The 20,000-nt window shown below is 44.1% G+C and overlaps 2 protein-coding genes across 2 annotated transcripts in view; one reads left to right on the top strand and one right to left on the bottom strand.

Moving 5' to 3' along the window:
- Nucleotides 1-922: 922 nt before the first annotated feature.
- On the top strand, nt 923-2,197 carry gpr19 (G protein-coupled receptor 19; the record flags this gene model as incomplete). The annotated part of the gene is made up of 1 exon (XM_079236271.1): nt 923-2,197. The coding sequence occupies one exon, from the start codon at nt 923-925 to the stop codon at nt 2,195-2,197; it is 1,275 nt and encodes a 424-aa protein (XP_079092397.1).
- Nucleotides 2,198-4,183: 1,986 nt separating this feature from the next.
- The window catches only part of tbk1 (TANK-binding kinase 1), a gene marked incomplete at its 5' end in the record, with an annotated part of 19,289 nt that continues 3,472 nt past the window's right edge, over nt 4,184-20,000 (bottom strand). The window contains 16 exons of the mRNA XM_079236002.1: nt 4,184-5,585; nt 7,261-7,332; nt 7,975-8,075; nt 9,414-9,510; nt 9,599-9,700; nt 9,886-9,925; nt 10,086-10,162; nt 10,270-10,391; nt 10,935-11,013; nt 11,209-11,310; nt 11,527-11,618; nt 11,711-11,769; nt 17,791-17,987; nt 18,585-18,764; nt 19,195-19,305; nt 19,423-19,583. Of these exons, the coding sequence (XP_079092128.1) occupies nt 5,546-5,585; nt 7,261-7,332; nt 7,975-8,075; nt 9,414-9,510; nt 9,599-9,700; nt 9,886-9,925; nt 10,086-10,162; nt 10,270-10,391; nt 10,935-11,013; nt 11,209-11,310; nt 11,527-11,618; nt 11,711-11,769; nt 17,791-17,987; nt 18,585-18,764; nt 19,195-19,305; nt 19,423-19,583 (1,632 nt within the window). The 3' untranslated portion in view covers nt 4,184-5,545. The remainder of the gene's footprint in view (nt 5,586-7,260; nt 7,333-7,974; nt 8,076-9,413; nt 9,511-9,598; nt 9,701-9,885; nt 9,926-10,085; nt 10,163-10,269; nt 10,392-10,934; nt 11,014-11,208; nt 11,311-11,526; nt 11,619-11,710; nt 11,770-17,790; nt 17,988-18,584; nt 18,765-19,194; nt 19,306-19,422; nt 19,584-20,000) is intronic.

Here is a 20,000-nt window from a genome sequence, read left to right as displayed (position 1 = left end):
CAACCTACTAGAACCAGACTACCAACCAACCTACTAGAACCAGACTATCAACCAACCAACTAGAACCAGACTACCAACCAACCTACTAGAACCAGACTACCAACCAACTAGAACCAGACTACCAACCAACCAACTAGAACCAGACTACCAACCAACTAGAAACAGACTACCAACCAACTAGAACCAGACTACCAACCAACCAACTAGAACCAGACTACCAACCAACTAGAACCAGACTACCAACCAACCAACTAGAACCAGACTACCAACCAACTAGAACCAGACTACCAACCAACCAACTAGAACCAGACTACCAACCAACCAACTAGAACCAGACTACCAACCAACCTACTAGAACCAGACTACCAACCAACCAACTAGAACCAGACTACCAACCAACCTACTAGAACCAGACTACCAACCAACCTACTAGATCCAGACTATCAACCAACCAACTAGAACCAGACTACCAACCAACCTACTAGAACCAGACTACCAACCAACTAGAACCAGACTACCAACCAACCAACTAGAACCAGACAACCAACCAACCTACTAGAACCAGACTATCAACCAACCAACTAGAACCAGACTACCAACCAACCTACTAGAACCAGACTACCAACCAACCAACTAGAACCAGACTACCAACCAACTAGAACCAGACTATCAACCAACCAACTAGAACCAGACTACCAACCAACCAACTAGAACCAGACTACCAACCAACCAACTAGAACCAGACAAACAACCAACTAACTAACCAACCAATCAAATGAGTGATTGCTAATGAGGCCCATGTGTCTGTGTATCCACAGCCCCTCTCTGGAGCAGCTGTATAACTACCCTCTCTGGAGCAGCCGTATAACTACCCTCTCTGGAGCAGCTGTATAACTACCCTCTCTGGAGAAGCTGTATAACTATGGTGTATGCCCAGTCGTCACACACAGTTGGTGTCAATCCCTCCCTCCACTACCCATCTTTCACGTACCAGATGTCCTTTAACTACTCTGAGAGGGTGAACTCGACTGTCCTGGCAACCTTACCCACAACCCCCCTCTGCAGCCTCGAGGGCTCATCCTCCGGCCGGCTGAATGGGACCTCCGTCTCTTACGACCTGACATCCGGAGAGGTCGCCGTCCTGGGCTTGGTGTTCGCAGTTCTCTGGTTGGTGTCCATCCTGGGAAACGCCCTCGTCTGCCTGGTCATCCACCGGAGCCGACGGACTCAGTCCACCACCAACTACTTCGTGGTGTCCATGGCGTGTGCAGACCTGCTCATGAGCCTGGGTTGGGCCCCCTTCATCCTCCTGCAGGTCGCCTCAGGACGATGGCCGCTGAGCGCCGCTGCTTGCAAGGCGGTGCGCTACCTGCAGCACCTCTGCCCAGGTGTGCAGGTCTACGTCCTGCTTTCCATCTCCGTGGACCGCTTCTATACAATCGTCTACCCGCTCAGCTTCAAGGTGTCCAGAGAGAAAGCGAAGAAGATGATCGTGGCCTCGTGGCTGTTTGACGCCGCCTTCGTGTCGCCCTGCCTCTTCTTCTACGGCTCCACGTCTACGGGCGGCAGTCACTGTAACTTCTTCCTCCCGGACGGCTGGGGCAGTATCGCCTACGCCGCCGTTCACCTCCTGGTTGGGTTTTTGGTACCAGTGGTACTGATTGTGTCGTTCTACCAGCGGGTGGTTCGCTACATCTGGAGGATCAGCGTCGACGGCCACGCGGTGCGCCGGACAATGAACATCGTCCCACGGACGAAGGTCAAGACCATCAAGATGTTCCTCGTGCTCAATTCCGTGTTCTTCCTCACCTGGACGCCCTTCTACGTCGCCCAGCTGTGGCACCCGAGGGAGTCTGACGGGCCCAGTAGGCAGGGGCTGCTGTTCTTCACGGCCATCGCCTGGGTCTCCTTCAGCTCCACGGCGTCCAAGCCAACCATGTACTCGGTCTACAATGCCAACTTCAGGAGGGGCATGAGGGAGACCTTCTGCATGTCCTCCATGAAATGCTACCGCAGCAACGCGTACACCATCACGGTGAGCTCTCGCGTGGCCAAACATAACTACATCGGGGTGGTGGAGCTCCCTGTGCAGGCGAAGACGATCGCCAAGGACTCGGCTTACAAGTTTGACCGAGAGGCGAAGGAGAAGAAGGTGGCCTGGACCGCCTGCGCCAACCCGCCCAACACTTTTGTCTGAGTGAGTTTGGATGATTTGGAAACCTCTGACAGTTTTCCTTCAACAGCACAACGTACGAACAGTACGAACGGACATGTTCAACCGGGACGAAGCTCACCGAACCAGAATGAGTTCAGATTGTATGAAGAGCTTTCTTTACCTTCTGGCCGCTACAGTGGAGGTTTTTATACTTATTTATTATTTAGATTTATTTGTGTCATTGATCTTAGTGCCATTGATGCATCAGATTTTGTGTTTTTATATGTCAGCTAGCTCGGTGTAATCCGTGGCATCTGTTTGCTGCTGTAATGTGTGTGGTTGAAGCTAACGTTAGCCGCATGCTAACATGATGGAGAGAAGAGGCTCGTTGGCTCGCTAACGAATCTCTAAATCTACAGTTTGTTACAGGACTCGTCTCAGAGACGCTCTAGAGGTGTTTTCAGGGCGGTGGCATGTATGTGACAAACAACTGTCTTTGATAAAGTCAAAGGTACAAGAAGCCTTTTGGCCTTTTGACCTGAACGAGACTAAAGAGTTAAACTAAAAATCCTTCAGATTTCCTTGATGGTTGCTGAGTAAACGACCTGCTTTCTAGATTAGAAATGAAAAGGAGAGGTAATGATCTGCTTTGTTGCTTCATTCTGTGAGGAGGGATCTGTTTTTATGAAGTCGTTGTTTATGGTTATTGTTCATTTCTCCCCAACTGATTTCATTTTAATAACAATCTTTGAGACTTTAACTTTACCTTTAACTTTACGTTCAGATGGATGAGCTTTAGATGAATGTAGCAGCAACTAAAACATGGACTCAGCAAACCTCAGAATATGTTTATAGACAACAGTTAGTTTTTTGCCTAATTTTTTAGAAAATATTGTGTTTGTGGGAAATAAACTGACCAAAGTGTTATGGTTTAAATATGAATGGACGGTCCTGAACTAGAACTGAACGTTCCCACTGAATGTAAATGAGGTCCAACATGGACGCAACGTTTTGGGATAAAAGATGAAAACATTCCGACTTCACAGCTCGAGAGAAGAAGAAGAAGAAGAAGACGAAGAAGAAGAAGAAGAAGAAGAAGAAGAAGAAGAAGAAGAAGACGAAGAAGCTGCACATGATGTGTTTCTCACATTTGTTGTGGAAACAGAAAGAGATATTCATCAGCAGAGATCACGCTGTTGATCAGATATTAAACTGGAAAGATTTCTCCACCGTTGACAGACGTTTACAAAACAATTTGCCTTAAGGTCCATTTACTGGATGTTTATTCTGTATTTATACTGTTTAAAGTATTTATGTTGTTTTTTAAGTCCTGAGAGGAAACACACCTCCTAAACGTTATATTTCTGTTAGTCTTAGTTTTAACGTTGTGTCACATTTCAGGACTGGGTCGTACAGACGGTAGATGTTAGCTTAGCGTTAGCTTCAAAGACCTCTCCGGCGGAGCCGTCTACTTGTTATCATCCACATTTGTAATATTGGTCACATGAAGTTTGATTCACTTATGAATGCTGATTTATTCTCAAAGAGGGATGAAACCAGTAAAGACAGTTTGTCCGTTAACTTTAGAACTGTTCACCTTGTTGTCATCAAAATATAAATAAATGAATCCATAAATACTCCGTTAATGATTCTGTACATCTTAGATTCCTCTTCAAAGTGAAATTCATGTTTTATTTTTTATTCATAACTATTTTGTCACAATGCTAACATTGCAGCTAACACACGTTACACTTGATGCTAAACATTTCAGAAAGTATTAATGACTGTACTTTGGAGTTTACATGATGCTAACATCGCCATATAGTTAGTATGTGCACGTGCAAACATGCTAGAAACTAGCATCGAAACATAGTTAGCACATGCTAACATCAACACATAGTTAGCATATGCTAACATTAGCACATGCTAAAAACTAACAGACTCAATCAACTTAATAATAAAGCTCAATATCCCAAAAAACGCTCATTTTATATTTTGCAGATTTCCAGACCAACACATCCAGACGACTCCATCTTTAAGATATTGATTTATTTACACGTTTTTAAACAATCTTTGAGCATTTATATGCAGATTATCGACAAAACAAATCATGAACATCTTCGTGAGTAAGAGATGAAGATGATGGACCGATGAAGGTGAAGAGGTGTCTTCTTCATATTACAACTGACTGACCAGCGACTTATTGATATGCGACACGCTAACAGAGAACTCCATTGATTAATGACCGGCCTTGAAGAAAAATAAATAAAAATGGAATCAGCATTGTTTAACCCCTTAATATTCTCTTTTAAATGCCATCAGTTGATCCATTAATAGTGCAGTCATGAGGGTACTTACATGGATCTTATCTGCACAGTTATAAAGAAGTTTAACCCCTTAAAATGAACAAAGTACCATGAAAGTTATGCCTCAATTCGTAACATTTTAATTACGGTTATTGATAAATGTTAAGCCCTTTATTATCAGGTTTAACTTAAAGGTGCCTATAACTTTGCTTTGTTCCTTAAAGGGGTTCGACCTCAGATACCCATTAAAACACTGTAATGTCCCTTAAAATACACTGAATTAATCCTTAGAATACCCCTTAAACTTGTACAAAGTTACCATAAACTGTGGACGCCATATATGCTGGTGCAAATGTATACTTGTAACCTAAGCTACTGTCCAAAAATAAAAAAAAGAATATAAGAAAGAATACCCCTTAAACACTTTATATTTGTCCTGTTTAAAAAAGGTAAATCCATTAAAAAACAACCTTAATTCACAAATTAAGAAATTAAAATATTCTACAAATACTTCATTATTGATGACTTTAAGGTGTTTTTAAGGTTAAATGATTATGGTTGACATTAGTTTTAAGGGATTCTTAATCAGTTATTTAACAGGTTAACCAGATTTACATTTCTCCCTTAAAAACCTTAGAATTTCCTAAATATTACAGATACCCCTTTATTTGTACCTAAAATGAAAGCGACCTCAACATAGTTTAAGGGTTTATAAAGAATGAAAAACAAACATTAAAGGCGTAAAATTATCATTTCATCCAGGGAGAAAGTCAAGAACCCTTTAAAATCTGCAGGATTTATCCTGCGAATTAAGGTGTTTTTAAGGGATTTACATTACGGGGTTTCTTCAGCAGAAAGCTCTGGCTGCCTCAAGCGAAGTGTCCGCTGTGGGTTTAAAGGTAAAATAATGATTAATAGTTTATTTTAAGGGACTTCTGTTTCACAGTTCCTTCACTGAAAATATACGAAGCCGTTTCTAACGCCGAGTCTGTAGGAAGCGAACGTTAAAGCTGCGTCACATTATTTACACATCAACACAGAATATGTACAAAGAAGAAGAAGAAGACGACGGCGCCGCGAGTCTTTAACCCCTCAGACCTCCGTCCAGCGCCAGAGTCCCGAATCTGAAGGAAACAGTCACATGATCACTTCCTATCCTCAGGGACGTGTTTAGCCTAGCTTAGCACAAATACTGGAAGCAGGGGGAAACTGTTAGCATAGCTGCACACCTGACAAACCCAGATAACTGACCAACAGGTAACTAACCCACCAGGTAATTAACCCACCAGGCAACTAACCCGTACAATAACTAACCCACCAGGTAACTAACCCACCAGGTAACTAACCCACCAGGTAACCAACCCACCAGGTAACTAACCCACCAGATAACTAACCCACCAGGTAACTAACCCATACAATAACTAACCCACCAGATAACTGACCAACAGGTAACTAACCCACCAGGTAACCAACCCACCAGGCAACCAACCCACCAGGTAACTGACCAACAGGTAACCAACCCACCAGATAACTAAATCACCAGGTAACTAACCCACCAGGTAACTAACCCACCAGGTAACCAACCCACCAGGAAACTATCCCACCAGGTAAGTAACCCACCAGATAACTAACCCACCAGGTAACCAACCCATACAATAACTAACCCATACAATAACTAACCCATACAATAACTAACCCACCAGGTAACTAACCCACCAGATAACTAACCCACCAGGTAACCAACCCATACAATAACTAACCCACCAAATAACCAACCCATACAATAACTAACCCACCAGATAACTAACCCATACACTAACTAACCCACCAGATAACCAACCCACCAGATAACTAACACACCAGGTAACTAACCCACCAGGTAACTAACCCACCAGGTAACTAACCCATACAATAACTAACCCACCAGATAACCAACCCATACAATAACTAACCCATACAATAACTAACCCACCAGGTAACTAACCCACCAGATAACTAACCCACCAGGTAACCAACCCATACAATAACTAACCCACCAAATAACCAACCCACCAGATAACTAACCCATACAATAACTAACCCACCAGATAACTAACCCACCAGGTAACTAACCCACCAGGTAACCAACCCACCAGGAAACTAACCCACCAGGTAACCAACCCACCAGATAACCAACCCACCAGATAACTAACCCACCAGGTAATTAACCCATACAATAACTAACCCACCAGATAACTAACCCACCAGGTAACTAACCAACCAGGTAACTAACCAACCAGGTAACTAACCCACCAGATAACTAACCCACCAGATAACCAACCCACCAGGAAACTAACCCACCAGGTAACCAACCCACCAGGTAACTAACCCACCAGATAACTAACCCACCAGGTAACCAACCCATACAATAACTAACCCATACAATAACTAACCCAACAGGTAACTAACCCACCAGGTAACTAACCCACCAGATAACCAACCCATACAATAACTAACCCACCAGATAACTAACCCATACACTAACTAACCCACCAGATAACCAACCCACCAGATAACTAACACACCAGGTAACTAACCCACCAGGTAACTAACCCATACAATAACTAACCCACCAGATAACCAACCCATACAATAACTAACCCATACAATAACTAACCCACCAGATAACTAACCCACCAGGTAACTGACCCACCAGGTAACTAGCTGTAACTGAGCAGTTAAACTCCAGGCTAGCAGTCCCCCCTGCCTCCAGTGTTTGTGCTAAGCTAAGCTAGCCCTGTATGTGTGAATGCAGCGGACCTCTCTAAGAAGTGGTTGTTCTCTGCCAGCTCCTTGACGACGCCCTCCATCTCCTCCTTGAGCTTCTTCATCCTGAGGAACACAAAGATGTTTAAAGTATGGACAAAGAACCCCTCAGTACAGTCAGCCTAAAGGGTTTATGGGTATTTTAAAGTATAAACTGAAGAACCCCTCAGTACAGAGTCAGCCTAAAGGGTTTATGGGTATTTTAAAGTATAAACTGAAGAACCCCTCAGTACAGAGTCAGCCTAAAGGGTTTATGGGTATTTTAAAGTATAAACTGAAGAACCCCTCAGTACAGAGTCAGCCTAAAGGGTTTATGGGTATTTTAAAGTATAAACTGAAGAACCCCTCAGTACAGAGTCAGCCTAAAGGGTTTATGGGTATTTTAAAGTATAAACTGAAGAACCCCTCAGTACAGAGTCAGCCTAAAGGGTTTATGGGTATTTTAAAGTATAAACTGAAGAACCCCTCAGTACAGAGTCAGCCTAAAGGGTTTATGGTATTTTAAAGTATTTTAGAGTAAAAACTTCAGAGCATCTCTTCATTTCCAATTACGGTTAATATTTATGTTATTAATGGTTAATTGGTACATTAAAGGTTCTTATGCCTTAAACTCACACAGGAAGCCTTTAAAACCTCTTAATAACTGAGTTAAAGGTAATATGTTGTAACGTATGTGTGATGAAGATGAGGAAGAGGAAGAAGACCCACCCCAGTGTCATCTCCACCAGCGTGTTCTGGCTCAGGTACGCCTGAGGCTTCATGCCGCCGGACACCAGAGGAACCACCTTCTGGGGAAGCTGCTCCTGCAGCTGGAGACACAACACACTTAACTTAACAGGTGAACAGGAGAACAGGTGAACAGGTGAACAGGTGAGCAGGTGAACAGGTAGCAGGTAGCAGGTGAGCAGGTGAACAGGTGAACAGGTAGCAGGTGAGCAGGTGAACAGGTAGCAGGTAGCAGGTGAGCAGGTGAACAGGTAGCAGGTGAGCAGGTGAACAGGTGAGCAGGTGAACAGGTGAACAGGTAGCAGGTGAGCAGGTGAACAGGTGAGCAGGTGAACAGGTAGCAGGTGAGCAGGTGAACAGGTGAGCAGGTGAACAGGTGAACAGGTAGCAGGTGAACAGGTGAGCAGGTGAACAGGTGAGCAGGTGAACAGGTAGCAGGTGAGCAGGTGAACAGGTGAGCAGGTGAGCAGGTGAACAGGTGAACAGGTAGCAGGTGAACAGGTGAACAGGGTAACAGGTAGCAGGTGAGCAGGTGAACAGGTGAACAGGTGAGCAGGTGAACAGGTGAACAGGTGAGCAGGTGAACAGGTGAACAGGTAGCAGGTGAACAGGTGAGCAGGTGAACAGATGAACAGGTGAACAGGTAGCAGGTGAACAGGTAGCAGGTGAGCAGGTGAACAGGTGAACAGGTAGCAGGTGAGCAGGTGAACAGGTGAACAGGTGAGCAGGTGAACAGGTAGCAGGTGAGCAGGTGAACAGGTGAGCAGGTGAACAGGTGAACAGGTAGCAGGTGAGCAGGTGAACAGGTAGCAGGTGAGCAGGTGAACAGGTGAGCAGGTGAGCAGGTGAACAGGTGAACAGGTAGCAGGTGAACAGGTGAACAGGTGAACAGGTAGCAGGTGAGCAGGTGAACAGGTAGCAGGTGAACAGGTGAACAGGTGAGCAGGTGAGCAGGTGAACAGGTGAACAGGTGAGCAGGTGAACAGGTGAGCAGGTGAACAGGTGAACAGGTGAACAGGTAGCAGGTGAACAGGTGAACAGGTAGCAGGTGAGCAGGTGAACAGGTGAGCAGGTGAACAGGTGAACAGGTAGCAGGTGAACAGGTGAGCAGGTGAACAGGTAGCAGGTGAGCAGGTGAACAGGTGAGCAGGTGAGCAGGTGAACAGGTGAACAGGTAGCAGGTGAACAGGTGAACAGGTGAACAGGTAGCAGGTGAGCAGGTGAACAGGTAGCAGGTGAACAGGTGAACAGGTGAGCAGGTGAACAGGTGAACAGGTGAGCAGGTGAACAGGTGAGCAGGTGAACAGGTGAACAGGTAGCAGGTGAACAGGTGAACAGGTAGCAGGTGAGCAGGTGAACAGGTGGGCAGGTGAGCAGGTGAACAGGTAGCAGGTGAACAGGTGAACAGGTAGCAGCTGTACCTTGAGGGCTCTCTCCATCAGCATCGTGACCTCCTTCTCGGTGCTGATCAGCTGACCCGACAGGCCGAGCAGCTGCTTCTTCACGTGATGAACTTTCCTGAAGAAAACACACCGGAGACGACGCGTCAGCGCTGTTGCTGCGCAACGGGGGAGGAGCCTATCAGAGGTGCAGGTGAGCGCCTCACCTGAGCCACTCTTCACTCTTTGAGATGAAGAGGCGGTACTTCATGGCGCACTCCTCCTTGAACAGAGATCTGGCTTTACTGGCATGGAGCACCAGCTTCTGCCTGGTGGACACAAAGTACACACAAAGTACACACATTATATACACAAAGTACACACAACGTACACACATTATATACACACACACACACACACACACACACACACACACACACACACAATAATGTGGATCTGATATATTATCATGAATACCTAGTAATATCTGAAAAAACACAATCAGAGTACTCACTTATCAAACTTATGGATCTGCTCTTCGTTGTACGGAAGACCTGAAAACATACAACGACTATTTAAAGGAAAATACTTAAAGAATACATGAAACAGCTGCTGTCAACACACATGACGTATTGGTGTATTACTGTGAGTACTGAGTACTGAGTACTGTGAGTACTGAGTACTGAGTACTGTGAGTACTGTCTCCAGACTCACGTCTCTCAGCTTTGTCCTTCTTGAACTGGTGGTAGATCGCTGTGATGGCGTCCAGCAGCACTTTGATCTTCTCCACACTGTGGAGACAAACGCTCTCTTATACACATGTATACATGTACATACATATGTATACGTGTACATACATGTGTATGTGTACATGTACATGGACACACGGGCAGCCTACTTCCGGTCCTCGGGGTGCGTCCCCACTTGTAGGATCCAGCCGTCGGTTAGCAGCCCCCCAGAGGTGAACTTGCTCTTGACGTCTTGAGTCGTTCTCTCGATCGGCTCCAGAGAGCTGGAGATCTGACCGGGAACATGAATATTATCATAAGCAATCAAATGCACTTAAAGTACATCCTAAATACACAGAAACAGCTGGTCATGGTACTACGAATGGCACGTTCAGCTATCTGGTGGAGCTAACAACGCAGGCATCATCTGGCTATGAGGGGGCAGGGCTTACAGCGTCTGACCAATCACAACCGAGGATCAGTCAGCTGTCAGCAAACCAAGAAGGGATTTATTAACAGTTTAATATTATATATATATTATATTTAATACTAACAACACTTCCTGGTTCGGGCCCCTGGACTACACTTCCTGGTTCGGGCCCATGGACTACACTTCCTGGTTCGGGCCCCTGGACTACACTTCCTGGTTCGGGCCCTTGACTATACTTCCTGGTTCGGGCCCCTGGACTACACTTCCTGGTTCGGGTCCTTGACTACACTTCCTGGTTCGGGCCCCTGGACTACACTTCCTGGTTCGGGCCCTTGACTACACTTCCTGGTTCGGGCCCTTGACTATACTTCCTGGTTCGGGCCCTGGACTGGAGGCAGCACTCACTCGGAGAACTTTCTTGTGCATGTCGGAGATCTCGTCGTACTCTGATGACATCACGTTGGCCTGCATCAGCGCCTCGAACCTGCTCAGGAGACAGGAAGTCAGGTGGTTACTGGTCACTGGTTACTGGTCACTGGTTACTGGTCACTGGTCACTGGTTACTGGTCACTGGTTACTGGTTACTGGTCACTGGTTACTGGTCACTGGTCACTGGTTACTGGTTACTGGTCACTGGTCACTGGTCACTGGTCTAACGGGTTTCTGACGAGTCACTCACAGCCGCTCCGTCTTCTCCAGAATCTGAGTGCAGAAGTTACACAGATGGAACACCTCCGACTTCTTGTGGAGGATCTCACTGTAGTCCTCCTTCATGAGCTCTCTGAGGAGACAACTCGTTATACACACACGTACTTATATATACATATACATGTATATATAAATACAAAATATACACATATAGGTATAGAAATATGGGACTCATCAAGTTCTTTGACTCAATCATTTCATTGTTGACCAGCAAACAGGAAGTGAGCTCCGTGTCAGCGAGCCGTTTCCTGTCTGAAGCTCATCAGCTGTTTTTCACCTCTGAACTCACATCAACCCTCGGACTCCTTTCCGCACCAGCTCCTGGTACACCAGCAGAGACTCCGAGGTCTTCCACAGATGTCCCACGTCCCCCGCAAACGTCTGGAGGACGACAACAACGACAACAACAACAACACCGTGAGTCAGTCAGAACGCTTCGGCACAGACAGCAGCTGACATGACATGCAGCGTACCTTAGCATAGCTGGCGTCCAGGTCCAGGTCGTAGCGCGGCTGCACTTTGGGAGGACTGGCTGCAGAGACAAAGACACGCACACGTTATGCTGCGTTCACAACAAAGAGTTGTAGTCTTATGCTGCGTTCACAACAAAGAGTTGTAGTCTTATGCTGCGTTCACATTAAAGAGTTGTAGTCTTATGCTGCGTTCACAACAAAGAGTTGTAGTCTTATGCTGCGTTCACAACAAAGAGTTGTAGTCTTATGCTGCGTTCACAACAAAGAGTTGTAGTCTTATGCTGCGTTCACATTAAAGAGTTGTAGTCTTATGCTGCGTTCACAACAAAGAGTTGTAGTCTTATGCTGCGTTCACATTAAAGAGTTGGAGTCTTATGCTGCGTTCACATTAAAGAGTTGTAGTCTTATGCTGCGTTCACATTAAAGAGTTGTAGTCTTATGCTGCGTTCACACTAAAGAGTTGTAGTCTTATGCTGCGTTCACAACAAAGAGTTGTAGTCTTATGCTGCGTTCACAACAAAGAGTTGTAGTCTTATGCTGCGTTCACAACAAAGAGTTGTAGTCTTATGCTGCGTTCACATTAAAGAGTTGTAGTCTTATGCTGCGTTCACAACAAAGAGTTGGAGTCTTATGCTGCGTTCACAACAAAGAGTTGTAGTCTTATGCTGCGTTCACAACAAAGAGTTGTAGTCTTATGCTGCGTTCAAAACAAAGAGTTGTAGTCTTATGCTGCGTTCTCATTAAAGAGTTGTAGTCTTATGCTGCGTTCACACTAAAGAGTTGTAGTCTTATGCTGCGTTCACACTAAAGAGTTGTAGTCTTATGCTGCGTTCACATTAAAGAGTTGTAGTCTTATGCTGCGTTCACAACAAAGAGTTGGAGTCTTATGCTGCGTTCACAACAAAGAGTTGTAGTCTTATGCTGCGTTCACAACAAAGAGTTGGAGTCTTATGCTGCGTTCACATTAAAGAGTTGTAGTCTTATGCTGCGTTCACATTAAAGAGTTGTAGTCTTATGCTGCGTTCACAACAAAGAGTTGGAGTCTTATGCTGCGTTCACATTAAAGAGTTGTAGTCTTATGCTGCGTTCACATTAAAGAGTTGTAGTCTTATGCTGCGTTCACAACAAAGAGTTGGAGTCTTATGCTGCGTTCACACTAAAGAGTTGTAGTCTTATGCTGCGTTCACACTAAAGAGTTGTAGTCTTATGCTGCGTTCACAACAAAGAGTTGGAGTCTTATGCTGCGTTCACAACAAAGAGTTGGAGTCTTATGCTGCGTTCACAACAAAGAGTTGGAGTCTTATGCTGCGTTCACATTAAAGAGTTGTAGTCTTATGCTGCGTTCACAACAAAGAGTTGTAGTCTTATGCTGCGTTCACAACAAAGAGTTGGAGTCTTATGCTGCGTTCACACTAAAGAGTTGTAGTCTTATGCTGCGTTCACATTAAAGAGTTGTAGTCTTATGCTGCGTTCACATTAAAGAGTTGTAGTCTTATGCTGCGTTCACATTAAAGAGTTGTAGTCTTATGCTGCGTTCACAACAAAGAGTTGGAGTCTTATGCTGCGTTCACAACAAAGAGTTGTAGTCTTATGCTGCGTTCACATTAAAGAGTTGTAGTCTTATGCTGCGTTCACATTAAAGAGTTGTAGTCTTATGCTGCGTTCACAACAAAGAGTTGGAGTCTTATGCTGCGTTCACATTAAAGAGTTGTAGTCTTATGCTGCGTTCACACTAAAGAGTTGTAGTCTTATGCTGCGTTCACAACAAAGAGTTGTAGTCTTATGCTGCGTTCACATTAAAGAGTTGTAGTCTTATGCTGCGTTCACATTAAAGAGTTGTAGTCTTATGCTGCGTTCACAACAAAGAGTTGGAGTCTTATGCTGCGTTCACAACAAAGAGTTGTAGTCTTATGCTGCGTTCACATTAAAGAGTTGTAGTCTTATGCTGCGTTCACATTAAAGAGTTGTAGTCTTATGCTGCGTTCACACTAAAGAGTTGTAGTCTTATGCTGCGTTCACATTAAAGAGTTGTAGTCTTATGCTGCGTTCACAACAAAGAGTTGTAGTCTTATGCTGCGTTCACATTAAAGAGTTGTAGTCTTATGCTGCGTTCACATTAAAGAGTTGTAGTCTTATGCTGCGTTCACATTAAAGAGTTGTAGTCTTATGCTGCGTTCACATTAAAGAGTTGTAGTCTTATGCTGCGTTCACACTAAAGAGTTGTAGTCTTATGCTGCGTTCACAACAAAGAGTTGTAGTCTTATGCTGCGTTCACATTAAAGAGTTGTAGTCTTATGCTGCGTTCACACTAAAGAGTTGTAGTCTTATGCTGCGTTCACATTAAAGAGTTGTAGTCTTATGCTGCGTTCACATTAAAGAGTTGTAGTCTTATGCTGCGTTCACACTAAAGAGTTGTAGTCTTATGCTGCGTTCACAACAAAGAGTTGTAGTCTTATGCTGCGTTCACAACAAAGAGTTGTAGTCTTATGCTGCGTTCACAACAAAGAGTTGTAGTCTTATGCTGCGTTCACAACAAAGAGTTGTAGTCTTATGCTGCGTTCACACTAAAGAGTTGTAGTCTTATGCTGCGTTCACATTAAAGAGTTGTAGTCTTATGCTGCGTTCACACTAAAGAGTTGTAGTCTTATGCTGCGTTCACACTAAAGAGTTGTAGTCTTATGCTGCGTTCACACTAAAGAGTTGTAGTCTTATGCTGCGTTCACACTAAAGAGTTGTAGTCTTATGCTGCGTTCACAACAAAGAGTTGTAGTCTTATGCTGCGTTCACATTAAAGAGTTGTAGTCTTATGCTGCGTTCACACTAAAGAGTTGTAGTCTTATGCTGCGTTCACACTAAAGAGTTGTAGTCTTATGCTGCGTTCACATTAAAGAGTTGTAGTCTTATGCTGCGTTCACAACAAAGAGTTGGAGTCTTATGCTGCGTTCACAACAAAGAGTTGTAGTCTTATGCTGCGTTCACACTAAAGAGTTGTAGTCTTATGCTGCGTTCACATTAAAGAGTTGTAGTCTTATGCTGCGTTCACATTAAAGAGTTGTAGTCTTATGCTGCGTTCACATTAAAGAGTTGTAGTCTTATGCTGCGTTCACATTAAAGAGTTGTAGTCTTATGCTGCGTTCACATTAAAGAGTTGTAGTCTTATGCTGCGTTCACACTAAAGAGTTGTAGTCTTATGCTGCGTTCACAACAAAGAGTTGTAGTCTTATGCTGCGTTCACAACAAAGAGTTGTAGTCTTATGCTGCGTTCACATTAAAGAGTTGTAGTCTTATGCTGCGTTCACATTAAAGAGTTGTAGTCTTATGCTGCGTTCACACTAAAGAGTTGTAGTCTTATGCTGCGTTCACAACAAAGAGTTGTAGTCTTATGCTGCGTTCACAACAAAGAGTTGTAGTCTTATGCTGCGTTCACATTAAAGAGTTGTAGTCTTATGCTGCGTTCACATTAAAGAGTTGTAGTCTTATGCTGCGTTCACATTAAAGAGTTGTAGTCTTATGCTGCGTTCACACTAAAGAGTTGTAGTCTTATGCTGCGTTCACATTAAAGAGTTGTAGTCTTATGCTGCGTTCACATTAAAGAGTTGTAGTCTTATGCTGCGTTCACACTAAAGAGTTGTAGTCTTATGCTGCGTTCACAACAAAGAGTTGTAGTCTTATGCTGCGTTCACAACAAAGAGTTGTAGTCTTATGCTGCGTTCACATTAAAGAGTTGTAGTCTTATGCTGCGTTCACATTAAAGAGTTGTAGTCTTATGCTGCGTTCACACTAAAGAGTTGTAGTCTTATGCTGCGTTCACAACAAAGAGTTGTAGTCTTATGCTGCGTTCACAACAAAGAGTTGTAGTCTTATGCTGCGTTCACAACAAAGAGTTGTAGTCTTATGCTGCGTTCACATTAAAGAGTTGTAGTCTTATGCTGCGTTCACACTAAAGAGTTGTAGTCTTATGCTGCGTTCACATTAAAGAGTTGTAGTCTTATGCTGCGTTCACAACAAAGAGTTGTAGTCTTATGCTGCGTTCACATTAAAGAGTTGTAGTCTTATGCTGCGTTCACATTAAAGAGTTGTAGTCTTATGCTGCGTTCACATTAAAGAGTTGTAGTCTTATGCTGCGTTCACACTAAAGAGTTGTAGTCTTATGCTGCGTTCACATTAAAGAGTTGTAGTCTTATGCTGCGTTCACATTAAAGAGTTGTAGTCTTATGCTGCGTTCACACTAAAGAGTTGTAGTCTTATGCTGCGTTCACACTAAAGAGTTGTAGTCTTATGCTGCGTTCACATTAAAGAGTTGTAGTCTTATGCTGCGTTCACAACAAAGAGTTGTAGTCTTATGCTGCGTTCACATTAAAGAGTTGTAGTCTTATGCTGCGTTCACATTAAAGAGTTGTAGTCTTATGCTGCGTTCACACTAAAGAGTTGTAGTCTTATGCTGCGTTCACATTAAAGAGTTGTAGTCTTATGCTGCGTTCACAACAAAGAGTTGTAGTCTTATGCTGCGTTCACATTAAAGAGTTGTAGTCTTATGCTGCGTTCACATTAAAGAGTTGTAGTCTTATGCTGCGTTCACATTAAAGAGTTGTAGTCTTATGCTGCGTTCACACTAAAGAGTTGTAGTCTTATGCTGCGTTCACACTAAAGAGTTGTAGTCTTATGCTGCGTTCACAACAAAGAGTTGTAGTCTTATGCTGCGTTCACATTAAAGAGTTGTAGTCTTATGCTGCGTTCACATTAAAGAGTTGTAGTCTTATGCTGCGTTCACACTAAAGAGTTGTAGTCTTATGCTGCGTTCACAACAAAGAGTTGTAGTCTTATGCTGCGTTCACATTAAAGAGTTGTAGTCTTATGCTGCGTTCACATTAAAGAGTTGTAGTCTTATGCTGCGTTCACACTAAAGAGTTGTAGTCTTATGCTGCGTTCACATTAAAGAGTTGTAGTCTTATGCTGCGTTCACACTAAAGAGTTGTAGTCTTATGCTGCGTTCACATTAAAGAGTTGTAGTCTTATGCTGCGTTCACATTAAAGAGTTGTAGTCTTATGCTGCGTTCACATTAAAGAGTTGTAGTCTTATGCTGCGTTCACATTAAAGAGTTGTAGTCTTATGCTGCGTTCACATTAAAGAGTTGTAGTCTTATGCTGCGTTCACACTAAAGAGTTGTAGTCTTATGCTGCGTTCACAACAAAGAGTTGGAGTCTTATGCTGCGTTCACAACAAAGAGTTGTAGTCTTATGCTGCGTTCACAACAAAGAGTTGTAGTCTTATGCTGCGTTCACAACAAAGAGTTGTAGTCTTATGCTGCGTTCACACTAAAGAGTTGTAGTCTTATGCTGCGTTCACACTAAAGAGTTGGAGTCTTATGCTGCGTTCACAACAAAGAGTTGTAGTCTTATGCTGCGTTCACACTAAAGAGTTGTAGTCTTACGTGCGTTCACAACAAAGAGTTGGAGTCTTATGCTGCGTTCACATTAAAGAGTTGTAGTCTTATGCTGCGTTCACATTAAAGAGTTGTAGTCTTATGCTGCGTTCACAACAAAGAGTTGTAGTCTTATGCTGCGTTCACATTAAAGAGTTGTAGTCTTATGCTGCGTTCACATTAAAGAGTTGTAGTCTTATGCTGCGTTCACACTAAAGAGTTGTAGTCTTATGCTGCGTTCTCATTAAAGAGTTGTAGTCTTATGCTGCGTTCACATTAAAGAGTTGTAGTCTTATGCTGCGTTCACATTAAAGAGTTGTAGTCTTATGCTGCGTTCACACTAAAGAGTTGTAGTCTTATGCTGCGTTCTCATTAAAGAGTTGTAGTCTTATGCTGCGTTCTCATTAAAGAGTTGTAGTCTTATGCTGCGTTCACAACAAAGAGTTGTAGTCTTATGCTGCGTTCTCATTAAAGAGTTGTAGTCTTATGCTGCGTTCACATTAAAGAGTTGTAGTCTTATGCTGCGTTCACACTAAAGAGTTGTAGTCTTATGCTGCGTTCACAACAAAGAGTTGTAGTCTTATGCTGCGTTCACAACAAAGAGTTGGAGTCTCATGCTATGTGAAGAGCGCCCCCTGCAGGTCGCCGGCTACGTACGGTCTTCGAAGATGAGCCCCACGGTGGCGACGGCCTCGCGGCTGACGAGCATGATGGGGTTGTCCCGGGAGCTCTTGGGGAAGGCCTGCGCCTGGCGGTTGGGGTCCAGGACCAGGCGGCGGCCCTCGTACAGCAGCTCCTGGTTGTGCATCGGGATGCTGGTCCGGCGGGACATCAGCTCCTGGAACAGTGCCGCCCTGTGGACACGAGAGGAACCGCTGCTTTCAGACACTCAAACCCAGTGCATGCTGGGATACCGTCTCCGGAAAGATGTCAAATTATCATTTAACGTTCTGCTAAATAATTAGATTTTAAGAATAAAGTGGAAAATATTTTTTTAATAAAGTGGAAAATACTTTAAACTTTTATTATTATAAAGTAAAAACATTTTTTTAATAAAGTAAAAAAAAAAAAGAGAATAAAGTACAAATATTTTGAGAATACATTTAAAATATACTTTTTATCATCTCAAAATGCTGTGAGAATAAAGTTATAATTTAAGAATAGTAAAAAACTAAAGTGACACTATTTTCTTTTATTAAAATATTTTTTTTTGATTTTTTTAATAAAATTTGATTTTTTTTTTATAAAATTTGATTTTTTAAAATAAAATTAGAAGTATGTTGGGGATAAAATGTGAATATTTTTTTTATCTAATTGAAAAAAAAAGGGGAAAAAGTTAACATTTTTGTAAAAATAAAATAATATTTATTTAAAAAATAAAATAATGAATACAATCTAAATGTTGAGCCCTCATGCCATGGATCCATGGCATTCAGCAGCGGCAGCCTCACGTGTTGTACTCGTGGATGTACAGGTGGTGCAGCGTCGCCTGCTGCAGGCTGAACACGTACACCACGGTCCGGTGGAGGATGTCGTTCGTCTCAGCGAAGAACTGATCGAAGCCCCAACACTTCTCCTGGTCCGCCTCCAGGATGTTGGCGAGCACCGGAGTCAGGAGGCTCTGCAGACCCCTGAGGAGACAGGACAAGTACTTCTAGTACTTCTAGTACAAATACTCAGGTGTGTTCTGTTACCTGTAGCCAGGTGTGTTCTGTTACCTGTGGCCAGGTGTGTTCTGTTACCTGTAGCCAGGTGTGTTCTGTTACCTGTAGCCAGGTGTGTTCTGTTACCTGTAGCCAGGTGTGTTCTGTTACCTGTAGCCAGGTGTGTTCTGTTACCTGTAGCCAGGTGTGTTCTGTTACCTGTAGCCAGGTGTGTTCTGTTACCTGTGGCCAGGTGTGTTCTGTTACCTGTGGCCAGGTGTGTTCTGTTACCTGTAGCCAGGTGTGTTCTGTTACCTGTGGCCAGGTGTGTTCTGTTACCTGTGGCCAGGTGTGTTCTGTTACCTGTGGCCAGGTGTGTTCTGTTACCTGTGGCCAGGTGTGTTCTGGGTGTTCTTACTTGGACAGACTGCAGGAAACCGGCATCTCGGTGCTCCACTCGATCTTCCCGTTCTCACACTTCTGGTGTCCGGAGATCGTGCCGGACGGTTTCTCTGTGATGATTTTATACCTGAGAGCGACAGGAACAGCTGGTCAGTGCCACCTCCTCTTCCTCCTCTTCCTCTTCCTCCTCCTCCTCCTCCTTGTCCTCCACCTCCTCCTCCGATGAAGGGCGGCGTGACCTTACATGACCTCCTTGTTCCTGCGCGGGCCCTCGAAGGGCCTGAAGGGCAGGCTGCCGGTGGCCGCGTGGTAGAAGGTGACGCCGATGCTCCACAGGTCCACCGTGGCGCCGTACTTCTTCTGGTGGTCCTTCCTCAGCACGGCGCGCTCGTACATGTCGGGGTGCTGAAACACACGAAGAAGAAGAGCTCAACAGGTGAGACACGGAAACACTCTCCTCACAGGTGAATACTCTCCCAACAGGTAGTACTCTCCTCACAGGTAGTACTCTCCCAACAGGTAGTACTCTCCTCACAGGTAGTACTCTCCCAACTGGTAGTACTCTCCTCACAGGTAGTACTCTCCTCACAGGTAGTACTCTCCTCACAGGTAGTACTCTCCCAACAGGTGAGTACTCTCCTCACAGGTAGTACTCTCCTCACAGGTAGTACTCTCCCAACAGGTGAGTACTCTCCTCACAGGTAGTACTCTCCTCACAGGTAGTACTCTCCCAACAGGTGAGTACTCTCCTCACAGGTAGTACTCTCCTCACAGGTAGTACTCTCCTCACAGGTGAGTACTCTCCTCACAGGTAGTACTCTC

The sequence above is a fragment of the Taurulus bubalis genome (genome assembly GCF_910589615.1).
Source record: "Taurulus bubalis genome assembly, chromosome: 20".
Lineage (NCBI taxonomy): Eukaryota > Metazoa > Chordata > Actinopteri > Perciformes > Cottidae > Taurulus > Taurulus bubalis.
This window is presented reverse-complemented; position numbering and strand designations above follow the sequence as displayed.